The sequence below is a fragment of the Oncorhynchus mykiss genome, chromosome 26, assembly GCF_057628025.1.
Source record: "Oncorhynchus mykiss isolate SJ-2025 chromosome 26, ASM5762802v1, whole genome shotgun sequence".
In the NCBI taxonomy this organism is placed as follows: domain Eukaryota; kingdom Metazoa; phylum Chordata; class Actinopteri; order Salmoniformes; family Salmonidae; genus Oncorhynchus; species Oncorhynchus mykiss.
The window spans coordinates 17,251,930-17,267,917 of record NC_143047.1 but is presented as its reverse complement, the minus strand read 5'-3'; the positions used below and the strand labels follow the sequence as shown (position 1 = coordinate 17,267,917).

General features: G+C 44.2%; 1 protein-coding gene across 16 annotated transcripts in view; it reads left to right on the top strand.

Annotated features, from left to right (window-relative positions):
• LOC110506490 (transcriptional enhancer factor TEF-1) overlaps positions 1 to 15,988 on the top strand; it is a 60,747-nt gene that overhangs the window by 20,571 nt on the left and 24,188 nt on the right. For 6 of the 16 annotated variants that reach the window (XM_021586137.3, XM_021586135.3, XM_021586136.3 and 3 more), the window contains exons 3-4: positions 3,247 to 3,342; positions 3,801 to 4,053. In XM_021586137.3, the coding sequence (XP_021441812.1) occupies positions 3,852 to 4,053 (202 nt within the window). In that variant the 5' untranslated portion in view covers positions 3,247 to 3,342; positions 3,801 to 3,851. Of the gene's footprint in view, positions 1 to 3,246; positions 3,343 to 3,800; positions 4,054 to 9,356; positions 9,429 to 10,705; positions 10,846 to 15,988 lie in introns of those variants that run through there. The other 10 variants (XM_090222293.1, XM_090222292.1, XM_036963349.2 and 7 more) reach the window with 8 other exon arrangements.

The window sequence follows — 15,988 nt, the reverse complement described above, 5'->3', positions numbered from 1 at the left end:
CCCTTGCCTTTCATTACTCAAGTCTATAGGGGACAGTAATGATTTATGTTCGTCATGTAAATGTTTTAGGGACGAAAAGCCGAAGTCTTGGGGAGTCAGCAAATCCTCTATTCTCTCCTAGCAAGAAAGATAAGTGTTTTATTTTCTGTTTGCAAAAATCCCCTGCGTTTGTTTCTCCACTAAGACAGCTGAGTGTCCATAGTTTAGAGGACGTTCATTAGAAGAATGGTCAAGGTGTTCTATGATATTCGTCTTGCGTTTAAAAGCAAACTTTCAGCAAACAATGTCTACTGCTCTAATGATGATCTCACTCTGTTCAAAACAGCAAGAACGACTCACTTGTCAATGTCTACTGCTATGCTCTAATGATGATCTCACTCTGTTCAAAACAGCAAGAACGACTCACTTGTCAATGTCTACTGCTATGCTCTGATGATGACCTCACTCTGTTCAAAACAGCAAGAACGACTCACTTGTCAATGTCTACTGCTATGCTCTGATGATGACCTCACTCTGTTCAAAACAGCAAGAACGACTCACTTGTCAATGTCTACTGCTATGCTCTAATGATGATCTCACTCTGTTCAAAACAGCAAGAACGACTCACTTGTCAATGTCTACTGCTATGCTCTGATGATGATCTCACTCTGTTCAAAACAGCAAGAACGACTCACTTGTCAATGTCGAGAGATCAACGAAACACAGGGTAATCAGTAATTGAAACATAAAGAAATATACATCAAACTCTGGCTAATTGACCTCATATTTCCTCAGAATGCTCAAGGAAGCGATCACCCGCTTGGACACAGAATTAATCTGGTTGTTGAGGTGTATCCTGAGAGATGCTTCTTATGAAATAGTGACAGAGGTCAATTATTTAGGGTGATATATCACTGAGCCAAATGACTGCAGAGTGACTTCAGCCATGCCCAGTGATTAAGCTGTTAACTCAATAGATTTATCTGCTGTTCTCTAACACTTGTTCAGGTTAATAGACTACAGCGTGCTAATGACAGTGTTAGGGTAAAGTCATTCATTCGGGGGACATACTGTGGAGTGCTTCTGGCTGTGGTGTCTTGGTGGGAAATAACGCCCTTGACAATGTACTATTCTATTGAATTTACTTTGGCGAATGGTGGCAATAAACGTACCAGTAACAAGACAAATGTGTAGTTATCACCAAAGAATTATGTGGACATTGATTATATCACATTGTAACTGCCACTAAGTAAATGCGTTTGTAAATAGCATTGACTTACTGTAGATCTTCCAGCTGTACGATGTGGGTGCTTCTACTGGCCAAGAGAGGTACTCTTGAGCCCCTTTGCCGCCTCAGTCTTTTAAACGCTTTGTAATTACATGGCAGGGAGTGTGTACCGCTGTTTCCCCCCTCAGAGTAATCCTGCAGCAGCTGCGGCTGCACACCATCCTCAGCAATGGATGGAGGAGACAGAAAATACTTATTTATGTTGGTTATATTAACTAAATTAATTAAGAGTACCTCTTAAAAGGAATTAATTAGCCTACCAGGTTCTATTATAACATTTCAATGTTATATATTACCCCTCCACCCCTACCCCCTCCATCTTTATACCCCAAATATTTTCTGCTTTAATCTTTTCATGTAGCAATATTATAGGCCAAGGATTTCTGCTGCCCTTCCCTAGTGGTAAATGCTAGTCGTGGTTGAGAGCTCAGTTTTTGTTTTGTTATTGGACGGGGGTGGGGTGGTGGATTCAATAATTCATTGCACGCTTCAGTGTAACAGTATTCATTTCCTGGTGTGGCGCGTCAGGGGAAACCACCTGTAGAAGAGCGGGGAAACATCAGCCCATTGTGGGATGAACATGGCCATGAGCTCACTAAACACCCCTCTAAATGTCAGTGTTGTTTCCCTCTTTTTGTCCAGACACTCACCTTAGCTCTTGCTTTCTCTCACTCTCACTTTTCTCTCTCACTCTCTCTCTTTTCTCTCTCTTTTCTCTCGTTTCTCTCTCTCTCTTTTCTCTCTCTTTCTCTCTCTCTCTTTTCTCTCTCTTTCTCTCTCTTTTCTCTCTCTTTTCTCTCTCTCTCTCTAAATATTTGTTTTCTCTCTCTCTCTCTCTGAATGGTGAACCCCTGGAAAGAGCATTCACAGCCATTTAACTTGTTGAAGAAGTAAAGAAGAAATCTTGCTTGAGATCAAGTATTAAAATCATGACCGTGCTGGAAGTGATTACCGGTGTAGTTTATTATTCAGTCTGGGTGGGGGGAGCAGGGCTGGAGAAAAAGCCCAAGCCATTTAGTGGTCGAAATGGGCGGTTTTTCCCCTCCCTCATCAGTCTGTGAGTAAGTTCTGCAGTGTCAGCAGTCAGCTCACAAAAACGGAATTCAGTAAATGCTCCCTCCGCTCTCTGGGAGTTTTTTTTCTCCCAAACAGCTTGCTCCCATCCCCCCTCTCCCCCCTCACAAACCGACATTCTAGAAGAAACATATGCTGCTAGTCCCACTTCACAACAGCTTGTGCTGCTTGAATAGAATCTTGCCTAGAGAGGGAGCGGTCGTCTGGAAGGGGAGAGGAGGATAGGGCTAAAGACGGTGGACCGAGAGGGGAGGATAGGGAGGGAGACTGGGTAGTGGGATGGCGGGTGGGGGGTGCTAGAGTGAAGGGCTACAACAACATCCACCGAATGAACTCCCCAGTTGTGATTTTCACCGTTAAAATTCAACTCAGCATGATTGTCTACAGCAATACATTAGAATGTACATTGCTTTTATGAGTCACTTTGTGGACAATAGTTTTGATTAAGGAGAGATGGACACTTTCAGTTTAGGTACATTTCTGCCTCTAATTCAATTAAATTTCAATCAGATGTATTTATAAAGCCCTTCTTACATCAGCTGATGTCACAAAGTGCTGTACAGAAACCCAGTCTAAAACCCCAAACAGCAAGCAATGCAGGTGTAGAAGCACTTAATGTTAAATGTTAAATGTGATTTCCTCCTTCTGCGCTTACAATCCAGCCATTTGAATGAGTTTTTAATGGGGATCTAATTCAGAGCATGTTGCTTACACAGCATAAATGCAATGAAAATTGAGGAACCTCACAAAGGAATGTTCTATGTCAAGGGAATTCACAATGTGGAAAACAGACTCTTTCCTGGAACAAAGAGGACAGGGGGATATTTCTTCCGTTTGAAATTTAAAGTGGTACAGATATGGTTGCATCCTTTCTTGAGTGGGCTTCTCTGTTTCTTTTTTTACAGTTCTCCTACATGAATTTCATCCAGATTTAAGTCTATTTGACAGTCCTGACAGCCGGTATAAAAAGGCTTCAACTGTTCCTGTGCAGGAAATACCAGGTGCGCTGGATGAGTTTTATGGTTATGTTCTCATTATATATTTTATATCTGCAGTCTTGTATTTTTATTTGCCTGCTTATCTATTTTGGAAAGTAAAGGAGGTGAATCTACTACAACAAGGTAAAAATGTATCCTGTGATGAAGTAGTTACATGTGACCTCCATCACATATATTTGTTTCAAATGGGAGCTAACACGAAGTATTTTCAATAGTACCATTTCACATGTCGTACAAAAACTAGCATAAAGCAAAGTTTCAGTCCCTTCCATGGCAACTAGTAAAACTGTACCACAGTCATCCTAACATCCTAGGTAGATAGCAAGGCCAAGAATCCTCTCCTGTTTGGCTCACCACACTATTGACCAGTGGCCATGAGCAGTGTGTTGTCGTCTTGGAGGCAGATGTCTGTGCTGTGGAGAGTAACGGATGGCTTGTGTTTGTTTATTTGGGAATTCCAGATCTCTCCCTACAGTGCTCCAGGCTTCGGCTTGGAGATCCCAAGCTCCACCATGGACCCCAGCAGCTGGAGCGGCAGCGAGAGCCCTGCCGAGGACATGGAGAGGATGAGCGACTCGGCAGACAAGCCCCTGGACAATGACGCCGAGGGGGTGTGGAGCCCCGACATCGAGCAGAGCTTTCAGGAGGCGCTGGCCATATATCCCCCCTGTGGGCGCAGGAAGATCATTCTATCTGACGAGGGAAAGATGTACGGTGAGTACAGGGGTCAGGGATGTGGGTTGGTACATGGCAGGAAGGGCGAGGATACCCTCCTTTGTAATTATACATGACTATTTTTTACATACATTTTTTTAAGATGAAGGTCACAACATTTCACTTTTAAAACCAATTGCATATCATCATTACACACTCAAATAATCTTGGTATGGGACCTTAAAAAGTGCCCAAAGTGACTGAGGAATATTTTCAGAGATTCTGTGTTGATAAAAGGGACCGCACAAGTGAAACAATAGACTGGGAGGGAAAATGTCAATCAGGAATTCATTTGTGGGACTTGCAGGCCTCCCTGGCTGTGGCCATACATTAATATCCCTTCTATGCAGAAGTAGGAGTCTATAAGTAAAGCAGCATTAACTATTAGTCAGGGGCAGATGGTACTGCGGCTGCCACCAGCTGTGTCCCCCCTCCCCCATCCCTGGCTGGGTGATGTCATAGAAAGAGGGAATATTTTCTTTCTGCAGTGTTGGACTCTCTCACAGCCTGTCAGTGTCAAGTGAAAGCAGAAAGCCCCTCGGGGTGTTTGTTTGCAGCTGTCATGTGACCCCTCCGGCCAAACCAAATGTAAAGTCTAGGAGTCGCAGCGAAGCCCCCTCAGCTGCCGGTACAAAGAGGCTTCAGACCACATGACCAAGCAGCTCACCACCCCAGCACCACCTCCTCTCTCCTACAAGCCGAATGGGAGTGCCAAAGAAACTCACTCACACTCCCCCTGCTCAGGATTAGAGCATAACAAATAGGTTTGCCTAGCAAGTTTTAAATGATTAACGCTAAGGACAAGACTCACTAGTGCAGACTGGACACGCTAGTCTCGTTTTTGGTTGGACGCATTCTTCTCTCCGATAAGAGATCAAATTAGGTGAAATAAAAGTTACATTTGGAGGAGAGATTTGACACCTTACTGAAAGCAGTTTGTTTAAGGGCCACCATCAGACATATTTTAGCTCAGGTACTTCTACCATTTCAAATTCCACAAAACAGCATTTAACATAACACAGCATGTTTTGTGTCAAATGCAAACCTTGGGAGAATTGATAGGTCTTTGCTGGCTCTGCTGATGCATAAAGAATATGATAATAGCTGATTCAAGGTTATTCATTTACATGAAAATCCATTGTCTGGAGCTCTGTTTGTTTTCAGTGCTGTGTAAAGGGAAGTGCCATGCAGAGTGGTGTTTACAGCTATTCCGTCAGTGCTTGTATTATTGGGGGTATTGAATGTACTTTGACCTGCCTGAGATCGGGGGGGGGGATTGAGCAAAGGTCAACCATGCCAGATGTGCTGCGTATCCGGTTGCCTATATACTCACCAGCACAATCCACTGTCTCCCCGGACTGGCCTTTCACTGTGCCCTGAGCCAGAGCTGTCAGCCACCCCCAGTGAAATATTTTTACGGAAATATACACTCAGTTGCCAGTCTATTAGGTACTCAACTTTGTTCACAGAAATGGTTCGCTCCTACAGACAGTGAGTCACTTGGCCGTGGCTTGCAAAATAAAGCAGGCAGACAGGCATCAAGGCATTCAGTTACTGTTTGATTGAACTTTGGAATGGGCAAAAAAACTAGTGACATAAGCGACTTTGCCTGGTGTCAACAGTACAGGCTGGTGGTAGTGGTGTTCTGGTGTGGGGAATGTTTTCCTGGCACACGTTAGGTCCCTTGATACCAATTGAGCAACGATTGAACACCACAGCATGTCATACCCCAAAGAAGTCAGGCTGTTCTGGAGGCAACCTGTGTAGGTGTGTAGATCTAGTGGGATGATCCCTCTTGTATTGAAGTAATGCTTCAAGTACCACTGATGTTTATCAAGGGATGTGTTAATGGACAATGTATTATGTGAGTAACACTCTTCATTTTCATGCTGCATAATTCAATTGCTTTTCTGCAGCACAATGGCCAATGGATCCAAAGATGTGAAGACAACAAGCTTACATGCTGCACATGAAAGCTCTATACAAGGTTGTTTGTTGTGCCTTGGAAACAGACTGGGTCGAGAGCCAGTGTTCAGCTGTGTGAAAGAGCTTTTGAAAGACAGTGTGTAGAGGAAGATTTGTTTTTGTTTTTTTCAGGGGGCTAGGGAGGAGGGGGGACGTGGTCTTTCAGTGCCTAACTAACACAAAGTTTGGTGGGACTGTGAGGCGGGCGGGGAGGGGAGCAGATTGGAACTGGTCTCAGTGTGTTAGTGGGCTTTTTCTGGGGGCAAGGCTAGCTGTTCTGTTCAGCCCGGCAGCTGCTGCTGGGTCCTAGTGCCAAACCCATCATAGTGTGAACCGTGACCCCACTCATACTCACTGAGCCATTAAGAGGACTGTAGCACTACCCAGTATGGAAAATAGGCTGCCTTTTTACTGGGACTGTTTTGATTTTTAAAAACCTGGGTATAGTGTTTGTTTACATATAATAACTGTGCAATTAAGGAAATAGTAAGAAACATCAAACATCTTACCTTCAATCAATTTTACCAAAATCATTTCACTCAAATGTTATTGTTTTATTAAGAAATAATATTTGCACAAAAATGGTAAATAATGATCAAATATTGAAATTGTATTATTATTAGAAGAATGCCAACTAGAGGGTAGTTATGTTGTACACTGTGGAGAGATGCAGCTCTCAACGAGGCAATGTTGTCTCACAGGAGACACTGAGTCTGGCTGGAGAGCCAAGAAGAATCTCACAACCCAGCCTCTTCCATCTCCCTCAGGAATCTCACACCTTCCTTTCTCACCAATCATGGATTGTTGGGATATCTGTATGATGCCGGTGTCATTCTTTAAAAAACAGAGAACAAAGGGGATATCTCTAGAGGTAGCGCCCGTGAAAGCAGATTTACCAGCAAGAGCCTCATCTTTAGACATACCGACCTGTTGCATTTCCCAGAGAAAAACTGAAGCGTTTTGTTTACAATGTTAGATATGTGTCTGTTTCTCCCTGCATGCTACAGATTTCCATTAGTGAGGTGCTCTAGCTCGCAGGGCATCACTTCAGAATGCCACCAGAGATGATGAGAAAGCCATGAAGTGGTCTTCAGTGCTGATGGAGGGCATTGATTGGTCTGAAACGCCACAGTGATTTGTGTTTTAAGAGGGCGAGCCGGGCCCTGCTAACCATAGAACATCTCCCCTCGCCCAGCCTTGTAATCCTGGTCCACAGAGTTGTGCCCTGATGGACAGACAGACAGGCAGACAGACCACCATCGCCCCTCTCATGGCATCTGTGACAGGTGGGGAGTGGAGACACAGGTATTTTGGTGATGAGAGACCCTGGGGATAGTACTGGGTACCGTGCATAAAGCTCATCACAAGAGGAACCGCCCTGAGTGCCCTTAAGCCCTTTGGTACCCCCGGGCCGAGTGCAGTTAATTAGCAACAGTCTCTATAGCAACTGCCTCTTGGTTCAAAACAATGTCTAATTTCGGCTTCTTAGCCAATCGTGGCGGTGTTTACCTGAAGAGCTTTCTGGTGCCCTGAGTCTCATCGGGGCTGGTGCCATGCCCAGTCTCAGAGGTTAATTGTGACTGGGGTGAACAACAGCACAGCTGCATGGTAGGCAGAGCCTGGCCCTGGCCTGGCTGATGAGAGGATCATGAAAAGCCCAGTGAGAAAGTGGCTGTGGCCCCAAGCCCCTAACACTGCTGCTTACTTACATAATTCACCTGCTGTGCAAACCTCTATTTAACTCAGCCCAGAAATGGGGTTGACGCATGAAATGACATGCCCCGCATTATGAATGTATTCACTGTATATTTGCATTTACGCGCTTGCCTTGCATTACAAGTGAGTGAATATTTCCCAATTTACTGCTGGCAAAGAAAATCTGAATTCATTCATTTTCCCCAGGTGTTGCCTATAGTCACATTTATTTTACACCCATCACTTTAAGAGGATGGCTGTATCTAATTCTAGTGTTCCATAGCAGAGCTGTTTGACTCCTCTGGTGTGTGTGTGTTACATACCACAGCAAATGATTCCACTTTACATCAATGTAGACAAAGCACTGGCACAGCTGTCATAAACCAGTCTAAATATCACAATATGTTTGTGTTGGAGCAGTGAAGCCGTGGCAACAGTAATGATTATGATGTGTGAAACGACCATCTGTCTGGGGAACTCAGAGGTGCTCTGCTCTTGGAGGCTGTCGTCTGATTGGGCCCTATCTGACCCTGGTCAGTCACCACGCTGCATCTGTTGAGTTTAGAGGTGGAAAATGTTACGGCTTTCTGTCATTTCAGCTTGATGACTAAGGTACAGGTAAGACAGGGCGTTACATACGATTCTGGAGATTGGCGACACTATCAGTCCACATACAGTCCACGTATGCCTTGGTCCTTCTTGTCTTTTGAAACAAAGCTTTCCCATTACCGCTATGCTGTGTGCTCTGTCATCTCATCAGTGAGCCGACCCATGCCCCTCCTATGGGCACTAAGTGGCACTTGGTTTGCAGGGATGCCAAGGATGAGTTAGGCATAATGAGCAGACCTGGCTCACCCCCGATGGCCCAGCTCTGTGCTCCTCTGGGGCCCGCCTCGCCGGCCCTGCAGTGCTTCCAGAGACAGCGAGCGGACCTGAGATCCCCCGCTGGGCGGATAATGAGGAATTCTGGGATCAGCTCAGGCTCCCTGAGTCACCTGCATTCACACAGATTGGAGTGTGCGGAACTTCAGGACGGAGAGGCATCAGACACCTCCACAATAATCCCCTCTTTGTTCCTGAGCCATTGTGGCAATGGAGCACTGCTGTGTTTTTACACACATGAAGGAAAAATTCCAATTATATTATATTTTTTCTCCTGATAAGAGGAACTCTTGAAGTGTAATCTGAGTTCAGTCTGGACGGGCTGGATGTTGGCATTGTGAGACTAGCAGGGGGTTGTGTTGAATAATGTAAAGGATGTAAAGGTCATGAGTTCATAGGTTGACACACCAAGTTATGTAGTCATTCTGGGTCAGTCAGTGAAGCTGTTTCTGCTTCTATCTGCCCGTCTCTCTGTTTGTTTGTCGTCCGCCCTGCCCCACTCACTACAGTATATTTAGTTTACTCTCAGGGACAATGCTTCCAATTGTCTGCTCCTTAAAATTCTGTCGGATTTTCAAAGGGAGATTGTTGCAGTATAACGAGACTCAAAGGCACATGACATTTCAGCCTCTAAAATTCAAGGAGGGTACCTTTTATATGTGCTCTTTGTGCTGTCACTTTAAACCAAGCTCAACGCTGACAATCCTGCTGCTGCTTGCCTGCACCTGTTGTTTTGTGCCCGTGGCAATGAAGAGAGAGACGTGTGTGTGTGTGTGTTCGTTCAATACGCAAGACGCCAGCTCGAAGAGTATGAGGACAGGTGATAGAAACAGGTCTGGTTATATTTACAACTGGATTTCATATCACTTATGTAATCGTAATGTAATCAATTTAAGGGATTTTCACCAAGATTCTCCGCTTTTTTGATGATCAGTACTGTTATTTTTAGTAGGGGTCTCTCCAGCATGTAGACCCCAGTGTTAACCTGTGTTGTTATTGAAGTGACCCTGTGTGTGAGGTGTGACCAGGCATGGCATGTTGGCACTTGTCGTAGATTCCTGTCTCCTGCCTGCCTGCCTGCTGCGTTAACCAGCCGCAGGCTGTTGGGGGATTGCACCACGCTTGGCTGCTCAGCCAGAACAATGGGCCCTGGACTCTTGTTGTTGTTATTTGTTGACCAGTGGGTGACGGGATGCTATTGGCAGGAGCTTAAATAGTGCTAAAGAGGCGGCTTTACTCGTAGACGCAGAAATAGGAACGGAGATTTGATTTTGATTTGATTTGAGATAGCATGCAACGTTTATGAATATTGAGGATACTTTTGGTGTATCCATATGTCAGGGTTAGACGAAGGAAAATCCTTGTAAATCTCTTTCCGCTGGATTTGTTTCGTGACATTTAGGGACTTTTCGGTATATTATGTAAACCCATCAGCATACAGTAGCTGGTATGTCTGTAATGAACAGCAGTCTCAGTTTGTCTTTTGTAGGTCAGGACCTCAGTTGGTTTATCAATGTCCAGACACAGGCTCCTCATCAGAATGGAATGTACCATGGAATCTCAGATGGCTTTCTTAGAGACTGTGAGAACCCAGACACATTTATAGACAGACAAAACAGACACACATACATGCATGTAGGCTAAACACACACACATAAACACGGACCTCTGTGTTCTAAAATGATCAACACTGAGGCTGTTTTTATCATGAAATGATTGTACAAAATACAAAGTTTGTTTTTCCCATATAAAGGACACAATCAGGTTTTCAAGTCCCATCCTGGTCTAACAAGAGAAGAAAGAGCGCATTCTAAAGGTGCCATGTAACTCCTGACCTGCAGGGAAGAGAGACTACAGAGGGTTACAGTGTGCTCAGTTGTGATTTGACCGTGGCGAGGTTTGCTCAACGTTTTTTCAGGAAATGTTTGTATGTGAGAGCAGGGTTACGTTAGTAGGGAATATTCTGCTGCCTGTGTGTGTCAGGGACTTTATGGGGTGTGTCCCAGCAGGGAAGCCTGTGTGAGTCTCTTTAGAGCTGGGCTGGTTTCAGGTTGCACGCTCCCAATTGGCTGCTTTTGTTTGAGTAAAACGCTGAAACTCTGGGTTTCTTAAAGTTGCAGTGTCTTGTGCTCTCCATTCATGTAGAGCATCAGTTTAACACTGATGATGGCACCATTTTATATTTATGAAACCCTTTCTACTGATGAGACCAGCCATTCTACACTGACGAAACCATTCTGTGTAATCAATGTAAGAATGGAATCTGTACTGTTACTCTATATTTTTCAACCAGTGCTCCTAAAGCATTTAATGTTGGCAGCAGATGTTGAAGCCTGTGATTGTATTTCCAAGGTAAAGCCTATAGTATTCTAAACTGTAAGTCTGTTCATGAAGAGGATCATGAAGAACAGGTAGGAGATATGCTAACCTTGCCAATACTGCACAGTGTTTTTTGCAGAGAAGCAGACAAAGGAGCTGCTCTTAGAAGATTTCTATACTCATATCTCAACAGCAGAGAAATGATCACATTGGGCATGTTTACTATCATTTACTATCGTGTTTGGTCTGTATCACAGGTCTGTATCTCTTCTAGACTGATTGGAGCTGTCAGATTGTTACAGCCTTGACAGAGAGGATTGTGTGCGATTTCTCTGTTGGAAAATGATAGCATTCCCTCACAACTTTGAGAGATAAGGTTTTGACTTTCAGCCTGTGTGAGTGAAAGAGAAGCAAACAGGGAGAAGGAGAGGCAGACCACATCAGGGCCACAAAGTTGGGCTTTTCATTTACACATATTGGTCGCCGCTAACAGGTTTTTCTTTGTGTTCAGATGCCGGATTGATCCTGAGAGATTGAAAATATTGATTTAACCCTGTGAGGGGGCGGTTGGGGGTGCCTCCCTGCCTGCCAGCCAGCGGCATGTTCACACATCGGCCGCGCTCCGCTACGAGTTCCACAGGGGACTCCTAATTACCGCCGCCCTCACAGATTAGTCCAGCAGCCAGTCCGACTGTAGCCTGACTCCCTGGTTGTTTATTTCATCCCTCCGTCCTTCTCTTTCTCTTCTCCTCCCCCACTACTCCTGAAAGACACACCCCGACCCAACGGCCAGGCCTGCCTCTGCAGTAATGTATGTGATGATATACTCAGTGGCTTCTAATTGATAGAGTGATTCAGACGAGTGCTGGTTGCGTTAATTGGTCCCCGGTGAGCGCATGTATTGCTCTGAGAGGGGGGAGTAGGCCTCAGCCGCAGGCTCGCCTAAGCAGGACAGGTCAGGGAGAGAGGATGTAGAGCCGGCCAGGGCCACTGAGTGATGGGTGGCGCCCCTAACTCCTCGCCCCTGTCCAAAACACAGTCACCATTTAGTAGAGGTTAGCTGGTGTAATCCTCTCTGTGTCTCCATGAAGACCCAGGTCAGTAACCTGTTGATATCTGATGTCCCGTTAGCTTGAGAGAAAATACCCCACCTTTAATCTCTCGCGGTTAACCTGACTCATTACCTCAACCACTCACTGGGCTTTTACCCCACTTTAAGGTCAGTTAAAGTTAAGTATTGATTTCTTTTTGGTGTTGGCAGATATAAATAGATTTTTAAAGAGGTATTAATTACATACAAAGACATTATAAGGAGATATTAATTGATCAGCAGTCATATTTCCAGCCACCGAATGAGACTTTTTATCCATTAATCAGGCCTGAAGACTAAACACAGTGCCTTTGAGTGTCTGTGAGCACCGACCTCCACTGGGTTGAATTATGAATGTGTATCAGGAGTCGCGAGAACTTGGCGAAGCCTATTCAGCTGGCCACTTTCCGCGGGTGAAAGTGATGGTCTATTACCACTGAATGCTTGTAGATCCTGGTTGCATACCATGCTGTTACTCACTGTGGAACAGCAGTTATATCACATGACAATGATTAAGTAGTGGATATTGTTGGATGTCTTGATGACTGAATGAGAAACATTACTCAGGTCTGGGGTCTGCTGCTCTGTTTGTTTTTTGTTTGCTTAAGACCACAAACATAGCCTAGCCGTTCCATAGAAGAGCTCACCCTTTGTAGCCCTAATCATCAGAAGGAACTGCTTCTATTTTCTCAGCCAATCAGCAAAGGCCTCACATTAGAAACCACAAATGAACACACTGCAGAAATGGGATAGATGAATCACTTGAAATCATAGTGTATCTAAGAGAAAATGAGATTATACTTCAGAAAATATAAGATCTTATCTTCTCGTAGATACAGTGCCTTGCGAAAGTATTCGGCCCCCTTGAACTTTGCGACCTTTTGCCACATTTCAGGCTTCAAACATAAAGATATAAAACTGTATTTTTTTGTGAAGAATCAACAACAAGTGGGACACAATCATGAAGTGGAACGACATTTATTGGATATTTCAAACTTTTTTAACAAATCAAAAACTGAAAATTTGGGCGTGCAAAATTATTCAGCCCCCTTAAGTTAATACTTTGTAGCGCCACCTTTTGCTGCGATTACAGCTGTAAGTCGCTTGGGGTATGTCTCTATCAGTTTTGCACATCGAGAGACTGAAATTTTCTGATCTCTGCAGTTCATCCAGAGTGATCATGGGCCTCTTGGCTGCATCTCTGATCAGTCTTCTCCTTGTATGAGCTGAAAGTTTAGAGGGACGGCCAGGTCTTGGTAGATTTGCAGTGGTCTGATACTCCTTCCATTTCAATATTATCGCTTGCACAGTGCTCCTTGGGATGTTTAAAGCTTGGGAAATCTTTTTGTATCCAAATCCGGCTTTAAACTTCTTCACAACAGTATCTCGGACCTGCCTGGTGTGTTCCTTGTTCTTCATGATGCTCTCTGCGCTTTTAACGGACCTCTGAGACTATCACAGTGCAGGTGCATTTATACGGAGACTTGATTACACACAGGTGGATTGTATTTATCATCATTAGTCATTTAGGTCAACATTGGATCATTTAGAGATCCTCACTGAACTTCTGGAGAGAGTTTGCTGCACTGAAAGTAAAGGGGCTGAATAATTTTGCACGCCCAATTTTTCAGTTTTTGATTTGTTAAAAAAGTTTGAAATATCCAATAAATGTCGTTCCACTTCATGATTGTGTCCCACTTGTTGTTGATTCTTCACAAAAAAATACAGTTTTATATCTTTATGTTTGAAGCCTGAAATGTGGCAAAAGGTCGCAAAGTTCAAGGGGGCCGAATACTTTCGCAAGGCACTGTAAATACATTTTAGACAGAAGTATTTCAAATATAGGTTTATGGTAGTTTTGCAACGTATTCGTCTGCAACAGATTACTGGCACATCGTTTTTAGAGAAATACTGTAAATGTATTTGAGTACCGGTAATAGTTTTGAGTAATAGTAGGCCTGTTTTTAAAATGACAATCATGTCATTACATTTGAATGTTGCTTTCTATCATTTCACATTGCATGCTAAAGGTTATGTAAGAGATTGGGAACATCATTATATCTATGTCTTTGAAAGTTGACTGGATTTTGCCTTTTTGTTTGTGGAGCTCATTTTATACGGCGTTTTTAATGTTAAACGTGATATTATGTAAACATCATCTTAAAAACATAATCTGTTCGTGTAAAACCATATGTGAGTTTAGTGAGTTATTTGAGGGCATTCATGTTTTGTAAATGGGTGATATGAATCTCTGTGGTTTCTGTCTGCCCCACCGGCCTGTTTGAGAAGTCCTGAAGAGGGGACACATTACTTAATGACTTTTTAAACCAACCACATTTCTTCTTCAGTGTTACATGAGTGCCCTCATGGATTGGTTTCATTATTGTATTTTTTTCTGTTCAAATTAGCTCTGAATTTTTGTGATCTGTGGCTGTATGAATGAGAAATACCTATGTTGAGTGTTCGGACCGAGGTCAGAGCCGAAAGCAAACAGCCACTGATGTTCCATTTCTTTCTCCCAGAGACATTAAGGAGCCTGCCCTACATTTACACAGGCACACAGCAGGCTCTACAAATCAGATAGTCAAATCATGGATTGTGGAATTTTGGGTGAAGGCTACAATGAATGTACAGACTGCAGATGACAATCAGAATCCTTCACTATGTTTCACTTCAAATAATTCAGAACAACATTCTTGAAAACTTTTTGTGCAAAAAAACGAACATATGGTCTTTATTAATCCTTGTTTCCTCTAACTCAGCAGCATGGCACCATGCGATGGATTATTAAAGCAAGCTGAGTGAGTAGAATGTAGAGGATGTGTATACGTGTGTTTGCGTGTGACCTTGCCCTCTCAGCAGGAGGCAGATGGACGCACGCAGACAACCTCTCTGGAAGATATATAGGCTTAAACTTTCAGTTTGTAAAAGCCAGGAGGGATGGGTGGGACGTGTGTGTCTGTCATCGTGGGGGGTGGGCTAAACTATTGTGACCCTAAGAATGGCCCGAGTGTGTGTGAATGTCAACGTGCCAACTTTGGCCTTGAAGTCTTTCTTAGGGCCCCACGCTTTAAATACGGGGGGGGGGGGTTAAGCCACCCTAATAAGTAGCTGGTTGGCTGGAGTCAGATGTTGGGATCAACAGACGTTATCCTCTTTCTAAATGGATTTCCCTGGCATAAGGGGCTGAGCCCCCTCTCCCTCTGACCCTAATTATTACTGATGAGAGAGCAGAGATTTGAAGAAAAGGGGGAGGAGGAAGAGGGGAGGTAGTTTCTTTGAGCCACACCTTCATGAGGAAACACCTGCAGGATCTTAGCAACTTCAAACCTTTATTGTTAGAAGCACTGGAATTGTTTCAGCTAGTCTCTTGATTAAAGGACAGACCTATTGTTTTGTTCACCGTGGCAGCTCAGCAAGAATTGTTTTTGTACAATTAACACCAATACAAACAACATACTTTTGCAGTGTGATTATGTTTAATGATTATACAACTCGGCTATTGTTGCGTCATTTTTTAAATGATTTTGTACATATTAAAATGTAGGTTACTTGAAATGGACAGCCAAACGTAGGACACCATTGTCTGTCACCTGTTCATTTTCCAGGCCACAAGTCTCCTTTATTGTTAGTGACTGGTTCTCCTCTTGGCAAGTGCTGTTTCCCAGTGTGTCGCTGTTCTTGTCAAGTTAAAGGCTTTCTGCCTCCTCTACCCACACCCTGACCCAGCCAGGGACACTCCTGCTGAATGCCTCCTCTACCCACACCCTGACCCAGCCAAGGACCCTCCTGCTGAATGCCTCCTCTACCCACACCCTGACCCAGCCAAGGACCCTCCTGCTGAATGCCTCTTCTACCCACACCCTGACCCAGCCAAGGACCCTCCTGCTGAATGCCTCCTCTACCCTCACCCTGACCCAGCCAAGGACCCTCCTGCTGAATGCCTCCTCTACCCACACTCTGACCCAGCCAGGGACCCTCCTG